This window comes from Melozone crissalis, unplaced genomic scaffold (genome assembly GCF_028551555.1).
Source record: "Melozone crissalis strain CALT ecotype California unplaced genomic scaffold, PUWL_Pcris_2 ptg000106l_1, whole genome shotgun sequence".
Lineage (NCBI taxonomy): Eukaryota > Metazoa > Chordata > Aves > Passeriformes > Passerellidae > Melozone > Melozone crissalis.
In genome coordinates, this window is record NW_026535883.1 from 2,120,354 (window position 1) to 2,140,001 (window position 19,648).

General features: G+C 42.2%; 1 protein-coding gene across 1 annotated transcript in view; it reads left to right on the forward strand.

The window, feature by feature from the left end:
• Positions 1–19,648, forward strand: part of PKHD1 (PKHD1 ciliary IPT domain containing fibrocystin/polyductin) — a 238,112-nt gene that overhangs the window by 91,295 nt on the left and 127,169 nt on the right. Inside the window, exons 37-40 of the mRNA XM_054291748.1 lie at positions 13,177–13,384; positions 14,538–14,683; positions 16,487–16,681; positions 17,644–17,769. Of these exons, the coding sequence (XP_054147723.1) occupies positions 13,177–13,384; positions 14,538–14,683; positions 16,487–16,681; positions 17,644–17,769 (675 nt within the window). The remainder of the gene's footprint in view (positions 1–13,176; positions 13,385–14,537; positions 14,684–16,486; positions 16,682–17,643; positions 17,770–19,648) is intronic.

Consider the following 19,648-nt stretch of genomic DNA (forward strand, 5'->3'; position numbering starts at 1 on the left):
ACAGGGAAGAATTTCTTCCCAGTATCCCATCCATCCCTACCTATGGCAGTGGGAAGCCATTCCTTCCCCCTTGTCCTGTCCCTCCATGCCTTGTCCCCAGTCCCTCTCCAGCTCTCCTGGAGCCCCTTTAGGCCCTGGAAGGGGCTCTGAGCTCTCCCTGGATCCTTCTCTTCTCCAGGTGAGCACCCCCAGCTCTCCCAGCCTGGCTCCAGGGCAGAGGGGCTCCAGCCCTTGGAGCATCTTCTTGGCCCCTTCTGGACCCATTCCAACAACTCCACACCATTCTTATATTGTGGCATAGAAAAAATTAGATATGGAGCTTTTCTTGAAGATTATGAAATATGGGTGTAGAATGGCCATTTCTTGGTGCATTAGTTTGGACATGGAATTCAAGTCCAAACTCAGCATAATATTGGCGCACTTTTCTCAAGTTCTTCTCTACTGAGCTATTCTTAAAAGCTCTACATCTCATAGAGGAGGAAGAGGAAAAAAGAAGAAAAAGAAAAACCATCTGAATGTCTCATCTCCCTTCCTCCTGTTCTTGTGTGTCAACCTTCCTGTTAGTGATGATCACAGCATACAGCAGGTCTTGAACTTCCACCCTGTGCCCTCCAGTAGGAAATGTTGCTGTCTGAGCACAGAGACATGTGGCTTTGGGACAAAAGTGATGTCAGGCACCGAGGATACCATCAGAACACAGGCAGGGAGGGAGTTGTGCCTCTGTGCCATCATCCTGCCAGCTCACAGGAGCTGAGCAAGGCTGGGAGAGGTCGGGTTAGGAGGGGAGTCAGTGAGCAGATGCTTTTGTGAATCAGGAGAGATGAACAGGTGATGAGGAAGGAGAGTTGGGGCTGCACCTCAGCACCGTGTCAGGTGCTCTTGATCCCTTCATTGAGACACAGCAAGGCTCAATTATTTACTGCCTGTAAAAGGCTTCAATAATTTCAGTGAAGTGACTTTGCAGAGCGTTTCTACCCCATTTCCTGGAGGGTCTCTGTGAAGGAGGGCTATTAGAGCATCTTGGCTGAATTGACTGTCTGTTACTGGCCATTGAGTTTCACACAGTTATCCCAGCCCTGAGCTCAGAAATGCCCCTTAGATTAACGCTTGCCTTCCAGAAAGGCTTGGTCTTTGAGGACGTCAAGGGAGACAGAAACCAGCTTCTTCCTTAGAGGCTTTTTCCAGGGGATTAATTTGGTTAATCATCCATTTTTCCCCCTTTTTAAAGAAAAGTATTGAGATTTTAATCTGCCTCATAGCAGCTTTTTGCTGCTTCACTTTTTGTGTCTTCTGCCACTTTAAAGTGTCCTTCTATTCTTGGTTTGACCCCTGTAAGCCAGGATTTTGTCCTTAGATTGTCAGCACTTTATAGCATGAGCCTTTACTTCACTTTTCCATGCTTTTTGTTTTCTAGCAATGTAGGAAAAACCAGTAGCAACTCTTGTCAGCTGTGCCTCCTATGCTACTTCTGCTTTCTATTCCAAGCCTGTATCAATTCTGCCTTCGTGACTCTATCACCCTCAAAACTGAAGACAAACAGGGCAGAGCACATTTTGCAATCTTACCTTGAAAATGTGATAGAGGGCGGCAAACCCAGGCATCCACATCAGTACCTTGAGTCTTTTCTCAATGATAATTTATCCATTTTACTCAGTGCCATAATTCTCAGTGAGTCTTCATTCCCTAGGAAAACAAGAGGATGAAGTCTGCAACCCAAGTAATACCTGGATGGAGATATACAGAGTCAAAAGTGGCTTGACCCTTAGAGGAAAAACTCTTGGTTTCATTTTTTTTAATAAATTGTTGGATTATTGAAAGGCTTTTGTGGGAAGGGATGTTAAAGTCCACCCCCATTCCATGGGCAAGGATGCTTTCCTCTATCCCTGGATGGGATCCTGAGGTTGCTCAGGATCCCATCCAGCCTGGCCTTGGACACTTCCAGGGATCCAGAGGCAGCCACAGCTTCTCTGAGCACCCTCTGCCAGGGCCTCCCCACCCTCACAGGGAAGAATTCCTCCCAATATCCCATCTAACTCTGCCCTCTGTCAGTTTGAAACCATTTCCCTGTGTCCTGTCCCTCCATATCTTGTCCCCAGTCCCTCTCCAGCTCTCCTGGAGCCCTTCTAGGCGATGGAAGGGGCTCTGAGACCTCCCTGATCCTTCTCTTCTTCAGGCTGAACAATGCCAACTCTTATTTTATTATTATCACTCAAAACCAATTCTTATTCAAGAAATCATATCAATTTCTTATTCAACATATCCAGAGTAGCTATGAAGTCACTTTTAAGCTCTGCTCAACACGCAGCCCCTGTGCATGGCTGCAATTATTGCTCATTCAAACCATGTAATTTGCAATTTAACATAGAAGCAGTAGAAGCCTGCTTCTAAACATGACAGAAAGTAGTGGGATCTTTTACTGGGTTCATATTGCTTACATGGAAAAAAAATCTACTGTTCTGTCTTCAATTTAGCATCAGTCTGGTCTGTGGTACAGAACAAATTGTGGATCATGACAGCCCCTTTCATATAAATATATATATGTGAAAGAGGCTGACATGCTTTGCAATACCCATTTGTGAGATACATTTATACACACGAATATATATGTTATCTCAGATCAAAATCATTAAATAAGCAGGTTTCCAAATTCCTGGCTGTCTTGGCAAAGACAGGGCCGAGCATATTTTAATTCCTTTTCTCTTTCAGGCTGGGAGTGCTGGGGGATGCTCTGCAGCTCTGTTTGAGTTCAGATTGTTTAGTAAGCGCTGTCAGCTCCTCACTTTGATATGTTAATATGACTAAGGGTTTCCCACAATTCCCTCATGAGTGGCAGTCCTCTGCTCCTGTGCTTGTAGCAGACTGGGAAATTTCACTGTTGCCTTTGGCTTTGGCCAACTCCCCTGCCAGTCAGAGCGTGCCACCCATAAACTGCCTGTCAGTCACCCGTCACTTGGAGAGGGGGCTTCAGCCAGCCAGGGCAACTCCACTTTTTGACAATGTAATTATGGCAGTAGGGGCCTGAGCAGGGCTGAGAGAGTTTTATTGATTGTTCAGAAGGGAAATTTATCACTGTCTCCAGCTCCGTTCGTGCTCTATTCCCTGAGAAACTCTCCTGACAAGCTCTGGGAGAGGAGTTCAGCGTGGTGGCCTTGGCTGTTCTTGTGCCTTTGTCCTTCCCAGGGCAGCTGGAGGCACCAGTGGATGCTGAGTGGGGGGCAGGAGCTGGGTGCAGAGTGGAGATGCTGCATCAGAACAAAAAGCACCCAACCTGTCCTTGTGACAGCCTGATCTTGTGGTCCTTACACTCTTATAATGGAATCCTGGAATGGTTTGGGTTGGAAGAGGCCTTAAAGCTCATCCAGTTCCACCCTCAGCCATGGGCAGGGACACCTTCCACTATCCCAGGTTGCTCCAAGCTCCATCCACCCTGGCCTTGGACACTTCCAGGGATCCAGGGGCAGCCACAGCTTCTCTGAGCACCCGGTGCCAGGGCCTCACCACCCTCACAGGGAAGAATTCCTTCCCAATATCCCATCTAAACCCACCCTCCTTCAGCTTAAGACCATTTATTCTTGTCCTGTCCTTCCACACCCTTGTTCCAGGTCCCTCTCCAGCTCTCCTGGAGCCCCTTTAGGCTCTGGAAGGGGCTCTGAGCTCTCCCTGGAGCCTTCTCTTCTCAAGGCTGAACACCCACAGCTCTCCCAGCCTGGCTCCAGAGCAGAGATGTTGCCACAAACAGAAATATTTTAAATTTTTTTTTTATCTTCAGCAGTCCTGTGGAGCTATGTCATTATTCCATTGCATCCCCCTGAAACAGACTGTCACTCTTTCCAAAAAAAGACCAGCATTTTTTTGTTAGGCGTTTATCTAAAACTTTGTGTCAGCACTCTCGTGGGAAAGAATATGAGCAGTGAACAAACTATTCTAGTGGAAGGTCTTCCCCCCATGGCAGCAGTTGGAACTGGATCTTTAAGGTCTCTTCCAACACAAAACCTCCTGTGATTCTGTGATTCCATGAGCCTGTTCCCTGAATTTTGACTAATAATATGTATTCCCTCACTTAGATGAAAAATGTTACACTTCAGATGAAAAACATTTGCATTCACCTTGTCCAAACTATAAAAGGTGTGTGGTAAAGAAAAAAACAACGTCCTGAGAGTTTAGGTTTAATAACTTATTTGCAATCAGGATAATTTAAACAGAGGTGTCAATAGTCACTAGAGTGCTCTGAAATCATGGCCAGTCCTACTGAAAAGAATGTCCCTGCATTTGCAATGGAGAAAATGATATTTTAGAGATAAATCTGCATGCCTTCTATCCCAGATTTCTCTGAAGCCACAGCAATCTGATACTTTTTCAGGGTTAGCTCAGGAAAAAAAAAAGTATTTTGTATCAGTTGAACCAATTATTAATTTTAATTGCTTTTAATCAATAATAAAACACAAAATATTTGTGAGCTGTTCACTGTGCTCTACAAAGCCTGTGCATTCCTCCAGAGATCAAACATTTAATCAAATGCCTCTTGCTTTGCCTCCATTAGGCAGTGTTATGTATCTGTGCTGAGTTTGAGATTAAGAGATCATAGACAACATGAGAGAATTTGTTCTGCTTTACTCACATATTAAAAAGAAAAGCTTCCCAGGGGAAAAAAATAAGAGGAAAAAATATGTAGCAGGGGGATTCAAGATAGGGTGCAGAGATCTGTTAGAGAAAAAATTATTTTTTACTCTACTGAAATGCATCTATTCAGTCAATGTTATTTTTCACTGCTTGAACTTCCTGATTTCTGAGCTTGCTTCCATAGGTTGGTTTTCCTTAAATGCCAGTTATTCTGTGTGGGGGCTCAGGAGCCTTTTTTCCTCCTGTGACAGTGTTTTTCCCCTCTAAGACCTTGACTTTAACATGATGCATTAAAGCAGATGGCTCTGGAACAGAAGGCTGAGCTGCCTTGAATCCCCTCGTGTTCACCAGGGGTAAGAAACTGCACTTAGGCACTTCCCATGGAGTAACTAATGTACAATGACTTGTGCCTTCACTTTCTTATTCACAAATATAAGATGACCATTAGATTTTAAAGACCTAGCAGATGGGGGGAGAAAAAAAAAAAGAGTTGGGTTCAGGGCAAGCTGCTGTGTCTTTCACAGTTTGCCCTTCTTTCTAGCAGAAATGCATCTATTATCTTTGATTTAAGCTTAAATCAGCTGATTTGTGTTTTGGTGCTGATCTTACTGGGAAAAACAGGGTGCAAAGGGGACAAAGAGATGGACACTAATATATATTATATAATAAAGATATATATAAGAATATATAATATATTTATATAAAAATAAAAATATAATATATATAATTATAAATTATAAATATATATATAATTGTAATTATAAAAATATAATTAATATAATATAATATAATATATATATATATATATATATATATATATATATATATATAAAAGTAGTAAAGATATTAGTACAATATAATGCAATACACGCTACATACAGGAAGAGAATAGAATAAAATAGGATAGACTAGAATACATATATAGACCATAGCTAATATACCTATATATAATTTCCTTGTGATTTCTGATCAAGTGCAGGTCTATGGGTTGTTACAAATATGGAGCCATATTATATATTTAATTGTTTAATTATTTATTAAATAATTTATTAAATTATTTAATAAATTATTAATAAATAATTTCCTCCTTCAAACTTTTGAATACAACATCAAAATACTGCTTCCAATTCTGGTGCCAACAAAACCCAGGTTATTGGCTGAAGGAAGAGAACAACCAGCAGCAAATTCAGGGTTAATTTCCACCCTGGATAGGAGAAACGTTGAGAAGTTTGGGCTTCCCAGGTAGGTGGTGGAAGTGTTCAAGAAAAAACTGGACATGGCACTTAGTGCTCCTGTTTAGTTGACAAGTTGGTTTCAGGTTGGACTCAGCCTTGGAGGTCTTTTCAAACCTGAGTGATTCTGTGGTTCTGAGAAGTTTGGCAAATTGAGGGGCCTGGATTCAGCCCTGGCTTTGCACGGAGCTGCGGGCTGAGCCAGGCAGGGACCCTCCCTTTGGGCTCACCCTTGCTTTTCCTGGTGCTGAGTTCTCCTCCTCCACATTTTGGGGACACAGGGAGCTGATCTTAGCCTGGCAATGGTTGTGCTGCCCCACATTCCCACTCCTCCAGGGAGAGATGCCGTGTCTCACTCCACAGCAGCACAGGAGATGATCTGGCAATCACACAAAGTGTCACTAGATCATGTCTGCAGCTCTCTGCAGGATCCCCTGTCCTTGGCTGCCACAGCTGGAGCTCTTTGTTCCTGGATCTGTCTAAAGAACTTTTCCTCCACAGCATCTTTGGTTGTGAGCTCATTCTAGGTGTGGAACATGGATTTTGGTTTATGCAATGGCATTATATTACATCTTTCCCCTTGTTTTCAGGACTGATGTGACTTAGCAAAGTGACTGGGGAATCTCTGATTAAAGGGAATGTTTGGAAATTTGTGCATTTATGGGACAGCATGCAGGGCAGGTACATTTTTTGCAATGTAAATAGTGAGAAAAGGGCAACAATCCTCAGTAAGATCCTATTACCATGGAATGGTTGGTGTTGGAAGGGTCCTTAAACTCATATCATTGCAAATCCATTTTGCACTAGACCAGGTTCTCCAAGCTCAATCCAACCTCACCTTGAGCACTTCCAGGAAAAGAACTTGATAATCCTTGCTTTCTCCAGGGTGCTGCAGAAGGATATTCAGGTGGAAATGCTTTAAGTGAAAACTGCAGTTTCATGAACAGGAAACATTCAGCAGGACTAGGTCACTTTCAGGGAAATCTCCTAGTGGAGAACATAAAAGTTATTCTGTTTCTCCTCTTGTCCGGATGATGTCAGGTTTTTCATTTTTGCTCACTGAGGGAAGATTCAAGATCAGGTTGGATGGAGCTCTGAGCAACCTGATCCAGCTGGTGCTCCTGCTCCTTCAACAGGAGGAAGGGAGCTGGACTAGATGACTTTTAAAGGTCTCCTCCACCCCAAACCATCCTCTGACTCTGATTCCAAACTATGATTTGAGCTCACCTAAAATACCCAGTGTGGTCCTGCCGCAGCTTCTCGTCGAAGAGCTGATAAACTCTTGGGTGTCCCAAGGGTTAACAATTATAAATCCTAAGGGTTAACAAGCAGTTATAAATCAGAAAGGACCTACTATTTCACCTTGGGCTGGGGATGAAAAGCTCAGTTCAGTGGCTGTGGCAGGAGAGGTGCTCTGCATCTCCCCAGGAGCTGCCCACACACAGCAGTGAATCCTGCAGGACTGCACAGGGATGGGAAGGCAGCTCCCAGTTCTTGGCAGAGATGTCCCTGTGTTTCTAAGATGTGTAGCAGGTAAAAATAAACAAAAAACCCTAACAAAATCCTCTCATTGCAAAATAAGCTAAAAACATACAAATTTTTATGGAATATACCTAGGACTGGAATTAACAGAGAGAAAAAAATGCTGGAAACATTTGAATCCAGAGACTCACAGTTCAAGCAAATGCTTTTTAACACATTTGAAAAGATAGGAAATCTGCTTTAATTCTTTTTTGATTCCCTTTTTGAAACAAACCCTTTATGGCCAGTAACTGGAGTAGTCACTGCAAGAGCTGAGGTAGCTGTGATTTCATTTTTTTTAAATTATAAGATACAGGTTCATAAAATATTTTTCCTAGTCCTTAAGGATCTATCACTTGAAGATCCATTTGGCCATAGAGAGCTGTAGGAGCACACCTGTGTGCTATCCTGACTAAAAAGGCTTCTTGGAAAAGATTTTCTATTCTTTTAACTTGAAGAATTTAATCCATTATTATTTTTGTGGTTTGTTTTATTAACTGAAGCAACAACAGCAAAATGTCTTTGTCATGGATTAAAAATATATTTTAAAAAACTCATCTTTTTTCCTGAAGCATCAGTTTCCAATGGCAGTACTGCCAGTCATCACTCTGGCATTTGAAAATTTTAGGAATAGTCAAGTAAAGTTTGATTAGGAAGTGCATTTTGGGTCAGGAAAAGGGAATAATAATAAGGGATTATGACAATGGAGAGGAAGCTATATTTCTATGATAGTCTGAAACCAGAAATGCTGTAGGAAAGTGTGTTGTATTTTATTACCAGAGACAATCATAGAGTCACAGAATGGTTTGGGCTGGAAGAGACCTTAAAAGTTTTCTAGTTTCAACTCCCTGCCATAGGTGAGGGGTTTTATATTCTTTAAAAAAAAAAATAAAAACAGTTGTAGTCCATTGAATTATATTATTAACTTCTCTTGAAAAATTCTTTTTTTTTGTTAGTTTTGTTTTGCTTTGGTTTTTTTTTTTTTTTTTTTTTTTTTTTTTTTTTTTTTGTGGGGAAGGAAAACAGTTTTCTTTTCACTTTTGTCCTGGAAACTGAAAGCTCCTATTCCCATTTACACTAAAGATTTACAGTATAGCTACAACAGGTTGACAAATTATCTGCAGTGTAATTTGTGCATTCCCAGTAAGTAGATTTTCTGTCTGAGCCCTGCAGTTCTTGTAAATTCCTTTTGTGGAATAAAGGGATCTCATTACCTCAACTTTAAAATGCCAATAAACAGTCAGAAGGTGTAAAAGAGCTTTATAGTTTGTCAACACCCTAAACAACTGTGTGTTCACAACTGAGTTAAATAATTTGTGGTACATAGAAGCAAAAATGAGATGCAGCAGGGTCCTGGGTGTCAGAGGAGAAGGGTTCAAACCTTGCTGCCCTATGACAAAAAGGGGAAATTTTTAAAAAACATTTAAACAACTTTTGGGAGAAATACCAACAGATCCATGGTAGGCTTAGGACTGGAACCAGTTCTCTTAAAACCATTAAAAGATTCCAGTTTGTACCAACACTCCCATGTGTAAACCCAATTTTCCAGCTCTGCCTGACTCTGGATGGGGCTCACACTGCCTGGTGTCAGTTTTGGTTAGGAGGTTCCCAGGGTGTCTAAAGTTAGCTAACAACATGTACTCCAAAAAGTCTTGTTTTCAGGTCAGGGACATCTGTTTTCCATGAAAGCATCTTGTCATCTTGTCATCTTGTCATGTAAATTCTCAGACCCCCTCTCCTTACTCTATAGTAATTTCTTTCAAATTGCTTTATTTCAGTGTTTCCAACTGTAGTAGCTGCTGCTTTCAAAGGCTGGGTGACCAGAGATGGATATCAGACACCCAGATAAAGTTTTCAGTGCCCTTTGAGCAACCCATTGTGCACCTGGAAATGGCGCTCCTGTCTTTTGTAATCAAAGGATTGTAAATAATGGCCTAATTTGTTTAAACCTACACCACTGAGTCCAGTGCATGTTTTACATTCTGTGGACAGATTTTCCTGTGACCCTGGAGGTGTGTGCCCTGACACACTTTGCTACTTTGCTCAGTTTTGATGTGACTTGGAGATATTTCTTTAAATGTCAAATTCACATCTCCTGTTGAGCTACCTAGAATCATACAGTGGTTTGAGTTGGAAAGGAGCTCAAACCTCATTTAATTCCAACCCTCTGCCATGGGCAGGGACACTTTCCAATATCCCAGGTTGCTCCAAGCCTCATCCAACCTGGCCTTGGCACTTCCAGGGATCCAGGGGCAGCCACAGCTTCTCTGGAAAACCTGTGCCAGGGCCTGACCTCCCTCTGACTTGGGAATTTCTTCCTAATATCTGATTTGTATGTCTCTTCTCATAGTTTAAAGCCCTTTCTCCTTGTTCTATCAGTAGCTTTTGGTCTCCTATCACTACTTAGGACTGGGTGAAACCACCTAGGTAAGTGACATATCATCCCACACTGATTTATGAAATGTTTTGTGTTAGAGGCCATAAGAAATTAAATTTATACTGTTTTTCATCAAGAGTGGCATTGTACACATCAGAATTGTTCCATTCTTAATAATTTTACCAGGTCCATACAAGACTGCAACTTCACATTATGCTTCTAACAGGAAGCATAACCAGAGTCCTGATGCCAAGATATTCCCAGTCTTAAGATCTGTGATTAATTAATTTGGAATTAATTTTCAAATCCATTGCATTCCTAGGCTGCACCATTCTTCTCTGCTCCATATTTAAGGGTGTTCTGTTAATTCATTTACTAAAGTGCTCAATTTTTGTATTGCCTGCAACAGCTTTTTGTGTCTGAAGGCTCTGTCCTGTACCTTTAACATGAAGTCACTTCTGCTTTAAATCTCAAGATGGGGTTTTTTTTCCAACTAGTGCTTAGTTAATTATTAAAAATGAGTTCAATAATTAAGGAGTTATACAGATTCATCTATTTTTCAGCATTTGGAGTGTTTCTGCTCAGTACATTTTGGGAGAAGAAATAATTTAAATATACCACAGCTGTTGGTATTTTAAACGTTTTCCCCTCAAACAGGTAATTTATTTACCTGTTGCACAGCCCAAACTCAGGCACTGGAGGTTATTTTATGAATTTTGCATGTTTTAATCAAAATAGAGTTGTTTTCAGTAGGAATATATTATAATTAAGGCAAAGAAGCCTCAGTTATGGTCCCTCATTGACGCCAAAAAGATGTCACTGACCAAATCCTGTGTGTCACTTGTGCTGCTGGAAGCAGAGGAGATTCTGACCTGGAGGTGTTGTAGGTGGAAATATAAATGGGAAGCAAGAAAATGGATAAATGTGGTGCTTAGGGACATGGTTGGTGGTAGACAGGAAAGAGCTGAGTTAATGGTTGGACTTGATGGCCTCACAGCCCTTTTTTTAATCTTAATGATTTTATGATTCTGTGAAAGTGGGATCTACTAGATTTGTTGGTTTGTTTGGTTTGGTTTTCCCTAACAAAAACATACAGAACTTATTGGAAACTGAAAGTAGATTGTGAACATGCAGAGAAATATCCCACCCCACCTAGATCGTCAGGAAAAAAGGTGCAACAAATTGTAGAATGGGAGACAGGTAGCTGAACACAGTAAGAGGTGAAAAAGAAGAACAAGGAAATAAAGGAAATGGGGGAATGTTGGATGCCTTGAATATTCTTTTAGAAGAAAAAACCCCAAATAATTGAGAATATTTTTGGTAAAAATTTTTGAGTCAGAGCTCAAAAGTGGAAAAAAACCTGAAAAAAGCCTTTTCCATTGGAGCATGCTTTGAATGCAGAATGGTGTTTCCCACTCCTCAGTGACAAGAGCTGTTGCCCAGCAGTGCTGCTGTGGAGTGTGAGTGACAGATGAACTCCACAGGGGTCAGTTGTGTGTCTGGACACAGATGCATGAGAACACACATTAACACAGCACACAAATCAACACCAGAAACAAAATGTCCAGAGCTGGAGAAAAATTGTGCAGTGCTCCACGTGCAGATGGCTGCTGTCTGTCGTGGGCTTTTATGCCAGCCCTAAAAATTCATGAGAATCGCTCAGTGGAAGGAGGTAAATTAATGAAAATTAAGAGTGCTGCTGGTAAAAGAATGCACATAGGAGGGTATTAGGAGGGTTTGTTTGAGCTGTATTGAGGATGAGGCCTTTGATGTCTGTGAATGGTGAAAGGTGGGTTTTGTCTAGGTCTGCATTGGAAAACAACATGGCCCTAGAGAAGCAGAACTGTAGGGTGAATGATGTAGGCACTGAGGATGCAGGGTCCATGTGTTCTGGGGGCTGCTGGAGAGTCATTCCAATCTGGTTCCATTGGCACCTACAGTGCCCTATGTGTCCTACTGCATTTCAGCTTCTGAATTGGTTTCACAGAATCCCAGGATGGGTCAGGTTGGGGGGGACCACATTGGCTCACCTGGTCCAGCAGGGCCAAACCAGAGCACAGGGCATGGGATTGTATCCAGGCAGTTCTGGAATATCCCCAGTGAGGAGACTCCACAGCCTCTCTGGTCTCTGTTCAGTGCTTGGTCACTGCACAGGAAAGAAGTTCTGCCTCCTGTCCAGGTGGAACTTGCTGGGCTCAGTCCCTGCCCGTGGCTCTGGTGCCATTGCTGGGCCCTGGAGCAGAGCCTGGGCCCTGCTCTGCCCCTCCCTGCACACAGGGACACCCAGGGCTGAGGGCCCCTCTCAGCTGTGCCTCCTCTCCAGGCTGAACAGCCCCAGCTCTCTCGGCCTTTCCTCCTAATGGAGATGCTCCAGCCCCTCCATCATTTTCATAATCTTCATCACCCTTCACTGGACTCCAAGAGCTCCATGTCTCCCTTGACCTGAGGAGCCCAGAATAGGCCATAGAAAGCCAGATGCACCTCACAGGGCTGAGCTGAACAGCAGGAGATGTTTGATGCCTTCCAAAAGAGTTTGAAATGTCTGGGAGATTTTCTTAGATGGAAGTTGAGAAATTTCAAGTTTGATTTAAGAAAATGTAATGATACAGAATTATCTCAGGTTTAGAGTACATCATTGACACACAGAGCAGGTGCTCACGTAAACTTCAAGATAAAAGAGTATAAAGATTTTATTCTTCTGTGATTCTGTTGTGAATTTGTTGTCTTGAAGGTGCTATTTCTTATTTCCATCTTCATTAAGGAAATAGTTGAGACACTGTTATATAAGTAATTAAGACACTGGAGTATAAGGAACAAGAAAGTGAAACAGGATATGGACAGAGAAGTTTGCTTAAAATAATTTGAAAATGATTTATTGGATGCAACCTCTACACTCAGAGATTTCTGCTATTATTACTTTCCTGCAGTATGACCAAGGAGTTCAGTACCTTGCTGTGGGCTAAAGGTAAATGATGATCTACTGCAAGGGAGGGAAGAAAAGTATTCCAAAGGTGGATGTGTGAGGCACAGGCTCTCCCCTGATGGCGTTCAGTGTGTTGGACCTCACCGGACCAATCTTTTCCAAAGCCTGAGAGGGAAATGTCAAAAGTTAAAGCAAACGTCATTAAGTGAAGAAAGGAGGGTTATAGGGCAAGATTTTTCATTGCTGGGGCTTGTTACACACAGATTTCATAGAATCATTGAATTATTGAATGGTTTTGGTTGGAAGGATCCTTAAAGATCATCTAATTGCAGTCCTCTGTGATCAGCAGGGACACCTCTCATTAGACCAGGTTGCTCTGAGCCCTGTCCAACCCAGCCTTGAACCAGGACAATGCTACTCATCTTTGTGTTTTTTGTTTTTAAGTTGAATGGCTTACTTTTTAACTTCCCCCCCCCACCCCCCCCCCCCCTTGTTTTTTTCAGGCTGGGTTCCCAAAGTAATTTTCACACACTTGAAATCATCAGCTAATGCCAGCGACACACGGTTGGTGCTCCAGGAACCTGTTGATTGGCAACCTGGTGATGAAATCCTGGTGGGAAGTTCCGGCCTTGGAGATGCACAGCAGCAGAAGGAAATGGCTGTAATCCATTCTGTGAACAACACAGAGCTGCACCTCAGATCACCACTCAGGTATCCTTCCAGGAGATTTTTATAGCAGAGAGCTAAACAAGGAGAAAATTTGATCAAAGTCAGGAATTGCTGTTCCCTGTGGGACATAATAACTATATAAATCCTTTTAATAAAGGTGGCCAGTGATATTTCAGTTCCTCACTCCCCCTAAAGGTAGTGGACGTTCAATCCTGAATGTTTAAATTCTATGTTTAAATTCTGTATCATCCCCTTGGAACTCAGAAAACCTTTGAAGCAGAAAACACTGATGGCCAGTAAAGTCCAGTGGTGTCAGTATAGGAATGACAAAGAAATTTCCTGTATATTCAATTCCTTGAGAAAGTGCATATTTTTCAGAAGAAATGTATGACTTGTGTCAAAAAAAATCCTCTGTTCTGGACTGATTTTCTTAAGTAATACACTCAAAGTAAATTTTTTTACTATGGAAATCTGCTTCCATATTTCCAGTGAGTGTTAATTTCACTGCCCTACACTTTCTTTATGTATTGTGCATGGAGATCTTGGACAGACTGAAAACTGCACTTATTGCTTTATCTATCTAGAGGCAACCTAACTCCAGTGCACAGGAAGATTAAGGGAATTATTTTCAGAAATAATTTGGACTTGAAGAAAAACGTTCTGATGGTTTTCATCCAAACCTGTTTTGGGAAGAGAATTCAAAGGGTGAAACATATTGTTGTAAATCTCATAGACTCACAGAACATCCTCAATTGGAAGGGACCCACAAGAATCATTGAATCCAGTTCTTGGCCCTGCATAGGGAAATTCCAAAATCTCCACCATGTGCTTGGAAGTGTCATCCAAATATGTTTTGAGCTCTGGCAGCCTTGGGGCTCTAATCACTTCCCTGAGGGGCCAGTTACAGTGCCCAACAACCCTCTGGATGAAAAGCCTTTTCCTAATAACACAACACAATATAATATTATATACATAATCTAAGGAAGGGTTGAGAGCTTGTGGAACAAAAAGATGAAAGCAAACATCAGACAATGAAAAGCCTATCTAGCACTGATTGTGCCACTGTCCCTGCTGAGAAAATGACTGAAGCCAGCTCAGAATTTGGGAGGTTATGGTCATAAACTTAAAAACCAAGAAATAATAATGTAATTCTCTCCATCTGTCAAGTGCAGATGATATTTTTTGTCTTTTCTAGGTACCCCCACAGTGCTGGAGAGGAATGGGGCAATGGCCAAGGTCTGCCTTCCAGTGCCGTGGTGGCACTGATCAGCAGAAGGGTGGTTGTCCAAGGAAATGTCACACTGGAGAGGATGTCCCACCTCAGGCAGTGTGCAAATGCAGGTGAGGAGGTCTTTGCTCACAGAAATGTACTAGGGAGGAAAACTCTTCCATTAAAATCCCATTGTGGCAGCCTCGCTGTGTATTAGAACTCTTTCTTCCTAGGATAACTTTGAGATAATTCCAATGCCAGGAAAGAGAGTTTGTCTTTCCAAACATTGTTTGACATTGAAGAGTGAAGTCTTGGGAGTTGAACTGCACTTCATTGTAATATCTCAGATGTATTATTGTCACATTGTTGTTTCAAGCCATCTTGGGAAAGACCCTTTAGTTTTCCCTAAGCCTAAGGGTGTAGTAAAGAGAGCATCTTCTGAAAACATGTTTCAGTGTACATAAAATATTAAATTTTTAATTGTGTTTACTATTTAGTCACTTTAAGAAGGAGGAAAAACAAAACAGCCCAATGCTGTTTGTACTCTTTAGTGTAAAATATTGAGACATTGTTTAGTGTTTAGGGTTGCCAAGGAAAAAAATAACAGGTGATGCATAAAGTATCAATGGTGAAAAAATTTTAAATATCTCAGTTCTCCTTTGGTTTTACCTGTATGAAATGCCATGGAGTTTGACAGGTGGATTCCTGATTTACACCATCTATTCAAGAAGCAGAATCAGACACAGTGATTATAATGTGAGGACAGTTAGGTTATCTGGCAGCCCAGGTGTAAGGATTCCTTTAAAAAAAAAGTGCCTTGGGCTTTCAGACTGTGACACAAGACTTCATTTGATATCCAGCAGCCAGCTGCTTATATTACTCATGGATTTATGGTCCATTTTGTGTGGAACTCATAAATATAGGCTCTGAAATGCACTAACTGTTTGAGGTTTTTATTTGAGTTAAAGGATAGGAGGATTTCTCAGAGGAGTCACCAGAAGAGGAGTGAACAGTGTTTTTTTGTGGTTAATTTACCTTCTTTAAAAGAAAAATGATCATTACTTGGCATCAGCAGGCAGTGCTGGAATTTGAGATCACCTCTGCCCTTCCACTGAACAGACCCAAGTAACACATTCATAGTCTGAATCTCATAGCAAAATATCTCACACCCATGGAAGGGCCTTTCAGGAATTTTACCCAGCCCTGTGATTTAATTTTTTGTCATATCATGGGATTCAAGAATGGTTGAGTTGGAAGGGAAATTAAAGATCATCTCATTCCACCCTTCTGCCATGGGCAGGGACATTTTCCACTATCCTAGGTTGTTCCAATCTCTGTCCAGCCTGGACTTGGACACTTCTAGGGATCCAGAGGTATCCACAGCTTCTCTGGGCACCCTGGGCCAGAGTCTCACCACTCTCACAATGAAGAATTTCACAAGGAAGAATTTCTTCCTAATCTCTATTCTTGTCTTGAAACTGGGTAGCAACAGTTCCCCATCCATCTACAGGGAACATCAGGAGAGCAGAGTTTAAAAAAACAAAAACAAAACCAGAATGCCTCATTTCAGTTTAGTTCTATACATCCATGCCCAATCTCCTTTTCAAGAACCTCATTTAAGGGAAATCAGTGTCAAATCCCTCTTGCTCATGCATACAATTATCTAAAATTAACTCCAAGGAGGTGTCCAAGATAACAAAACTACAGCTTCCTGGTTGTTTTGATATATTTCCCTCCAAAATGTCCAGGCTTTTAGGGAAAGAACCACACCTATTTTGAAGGACATCAAAAATGTTTGCCTGTGTTGCCTTTGGGCCCGTGTTTCAGATCCCTGCTGGATCTGGAGTCTTGCTGGGTCAGGGGGATGATCTCCCCTTGCACATCCCACCCCGCAGAGAAGGTGCCACTCACAGCTCTCCCTGGTTGTGTCCTAGGTCACCCTGGGTGTTTGTACAAGAGAAGTGAGAGGCAGCTGGGCTCTCGGGACCTGGGAGCTGTGGTGGTTGTGGAGGCCTTCCAGGGCCAGGCGAGCCGGCTCCAGCTGCAGGGGATCCAATTCCGCCACGTGGGCCAAGCATTCCAGCCCCACTGCAGTGCCCTGACTGTCACTGGCAACACCTGGATGGCAGGTGAGCTCCCTGCACTGGACATACCCACCTTCTCCTGCCCAAAGCTGGGGCAGGCACCCTCAAACACCCCCAAAACCCGCTTGGCTCTTGAGTCGGTAAATTGGATTGTTAAATGTGAAAAAATCCCCTCATCTCTAGTCTAAGCTCAAGTGACAGAGTGGTTTCACCTGCTTCATTTCCTTTGTATCTCTGCTTCTCCCAAAAATAATTTTTTTTTTTAATGCTACACTGCCCTTTTGATGTAGAAGAGAGTAGCTCTGGAAATGAATGCACCAAGACACTATGAGGGAGCCCAAAAATGCACCAAGATACTATGAGGAAGACCAAGACACCAGGAGGGAGTCCCTTCAACTAACCAGCCCAATGACTCAGAGCTGGCTAGTTGCAAGGGCCAACATTTAATTTTATCACCCAGAGGTTAAGGAACAAATTAAGTTCTTTTGCCTTTGTCACTGTTAAGTGCCAAATCCACCTCTGTGGAAGTGGCAGTGAGGGCTCTAAAGACTGGTGGTGGTAGGGGCAAATTATGTGGGCTCAAATAATGTTTTAAGGGTGCTGAATGGATTTTCCCTTCCCAAGGTACATTTGCACCTCTCACATAACAAAATGCTTTGGTTTGGTTTGGTTTGGTTTGATTTGGTTTAGTTTGGTTTGGTTTGGTTTGGTTGGGTTGGGTTGGGTTGTGTTGGGTTTGGTTTGGTTTGGTTTGGTTTGGTTTGGTTTGGTTTGGTTTGGTTGGGTTGGGTTGGGTTTGGTTGGGTTGGGTTGGGTTTGGTTTGGAAGGGACCTGTGCCATCTTCATCACTAAAGGAGGCTCAGGGCTCCCTGGTGGCAGAAGGCAGCCCTGGCCAGGATCTGGATGATGGGAAGGTCACCATGACTGGCTAGAGAAGGGCTGTAAAATACCTGCCCTCAATCTGCAGGGTGATTTGTGCTCACACCACTCACTCCCTTCCTTCCAGACTCGTACATCCGTGGTTGTTGTGTTCTGGACTCCTTTGGCCAAGGCCTCCATCTGAGAGGGATTTCCAACCTCACTGTGGACAGCAATGTTTTCTACAACATTTCAGGCCATGGGCTTCTCCTGGGTAAGTGAAGCAGGCAAATATCCACACTACATACAACAGCAGCTTCTGCTGATTCCCATTTGCGTGGAAATGCTTTCAGATCCTTAACTGAACTCTGAGAACTTTAATCACATCTTCTGCAATTTATAGTGTCAGTGAATTTGGAATAAAGCTCACACAATTCCACATACAACTCCTAGCAGCTACTTCTATTTGGCCAGTTCTCTTTCTTCAGGTCAATCTTCACTTGATCGGGATCAATTATTTTTCAGTGAAAAAATAGTAGATTTTTTTTAGGGGATGGATTAATCTGTCTTTGGAAAAGTGTCATTATGCCATATTTAAGACCACAACTCAATGAAGCATTTAAGAGAATATTACCTTTAACTTCAGTCATTTGATGTTGAAGATAATGGAATGAAAGCATATGTTAAAAGTTAACCAGAGGATTTAACACTTAAATAAATTGGAGCTTGGAGCAACAAAAATGTTAAACAATGAAATATTTCTCCTAACTAACCATCAGGAGACTGACTTCAAGCATCTTCTGCTGGGATCTCATGTTTCCTGAATACCTAAATATATAGCTCAATTTTTGTTTTCCATAAGAGATGGGATAAAAATGACCATTTATGAGATAAACAGAGGGGAAAAAAGAAAACCTTCAGTTTTGATCCCGCAGTTCCCCACCCACAGCAAGTCCCTGTGCTGGGTGCTGTGTATAAACATAATGAGGAGTGATATATCATGATTTAAACAGGGAAGATTATAAACCCAATGTGGCTATCCACGCCTTGCAGATGAAGAGAGCTGGCTCCCAGAGATGCAAGGACTTGCCCAAGCTGATGTACAGAGCCCTTGCAGCCATGGGGAAGCAGAGCAGGACCCTCCAAGATTCTGGCATCCCTGGCTCATTCATGTTGGGATCTGTGTCTGAGTTAAAGGACTCTGAGCTGAGCTGAAGTTTCAGCCTAAATACACCTTATCCTCAAGATGCTTTTAATGGCTTCACTGTCAGCAGCTCCAGAGGGTCTGATGGATAAATTTATATATAATTTTGTTGCCTCTGAAGGAATATTTATTATTACAGCTGGCTCTTTGCAGCTCTGGAATTGGATTCTCTCGGTGATTTCACCTAAAATCTTTATTTTCAGAGGGTTTGCAAGACCATCACAAAGTGTCACTCTGGGCTTAAAATTATTAACACACAAGGTCTGAGCTTGAAAGCCAAAACCTCAAAATCCTTTATGGCTGTCAAAAGGGCTTCTTTAGGATCTTGTTCATTCTCTGGTAGCAGCATTGTTTGTAGTACATAGAGACTGGAAAAAATTGAGAGAGCTGATTCCCTCAAAACACTAAGGGAAGGCTAAAAGTATTTATTGCTATCCCAAAAACCAAAGGGCACAAGTTTTCTTGTGAAGTGGCTTATATTTGGGGTAGTAATGATTTGGGAAGGGATCTGTATTATTAATAGAAATTTAAGCAGGTGTATTTGAAGGTAATGACTTCTGTTGGATAAAAACAACTAGATGGACGTGATTTGGATAAACAAAACTAGATGGATGTTATTTGCTGCTAATGTAGGCCAGGGAGAATGGCCTATGCATAGATTCCACAGGAATTCCAACACAGGATTCCACTTTTTGTTCTGCTTCCAAAAGAGCAGCAGTGCTGATCATAGAATCATGGAGTCATTAAGGTTGGAAAAGACCTTCAAGGTCTTCCTGATTCTGGAAGTTCAGCCATTGAACTGACCCTGCCAAGCCCACCACTAAACCACGTCCCCAGGTGCCATTATCTCCATCGCTGCAAACACTCCCAGGGATGGTGGCTCCATCACTTCCCTGGTTGGCCTGTTCCAATGCCTGACCACCCTTTAGGTGAAGAATCTTTCCTGGTA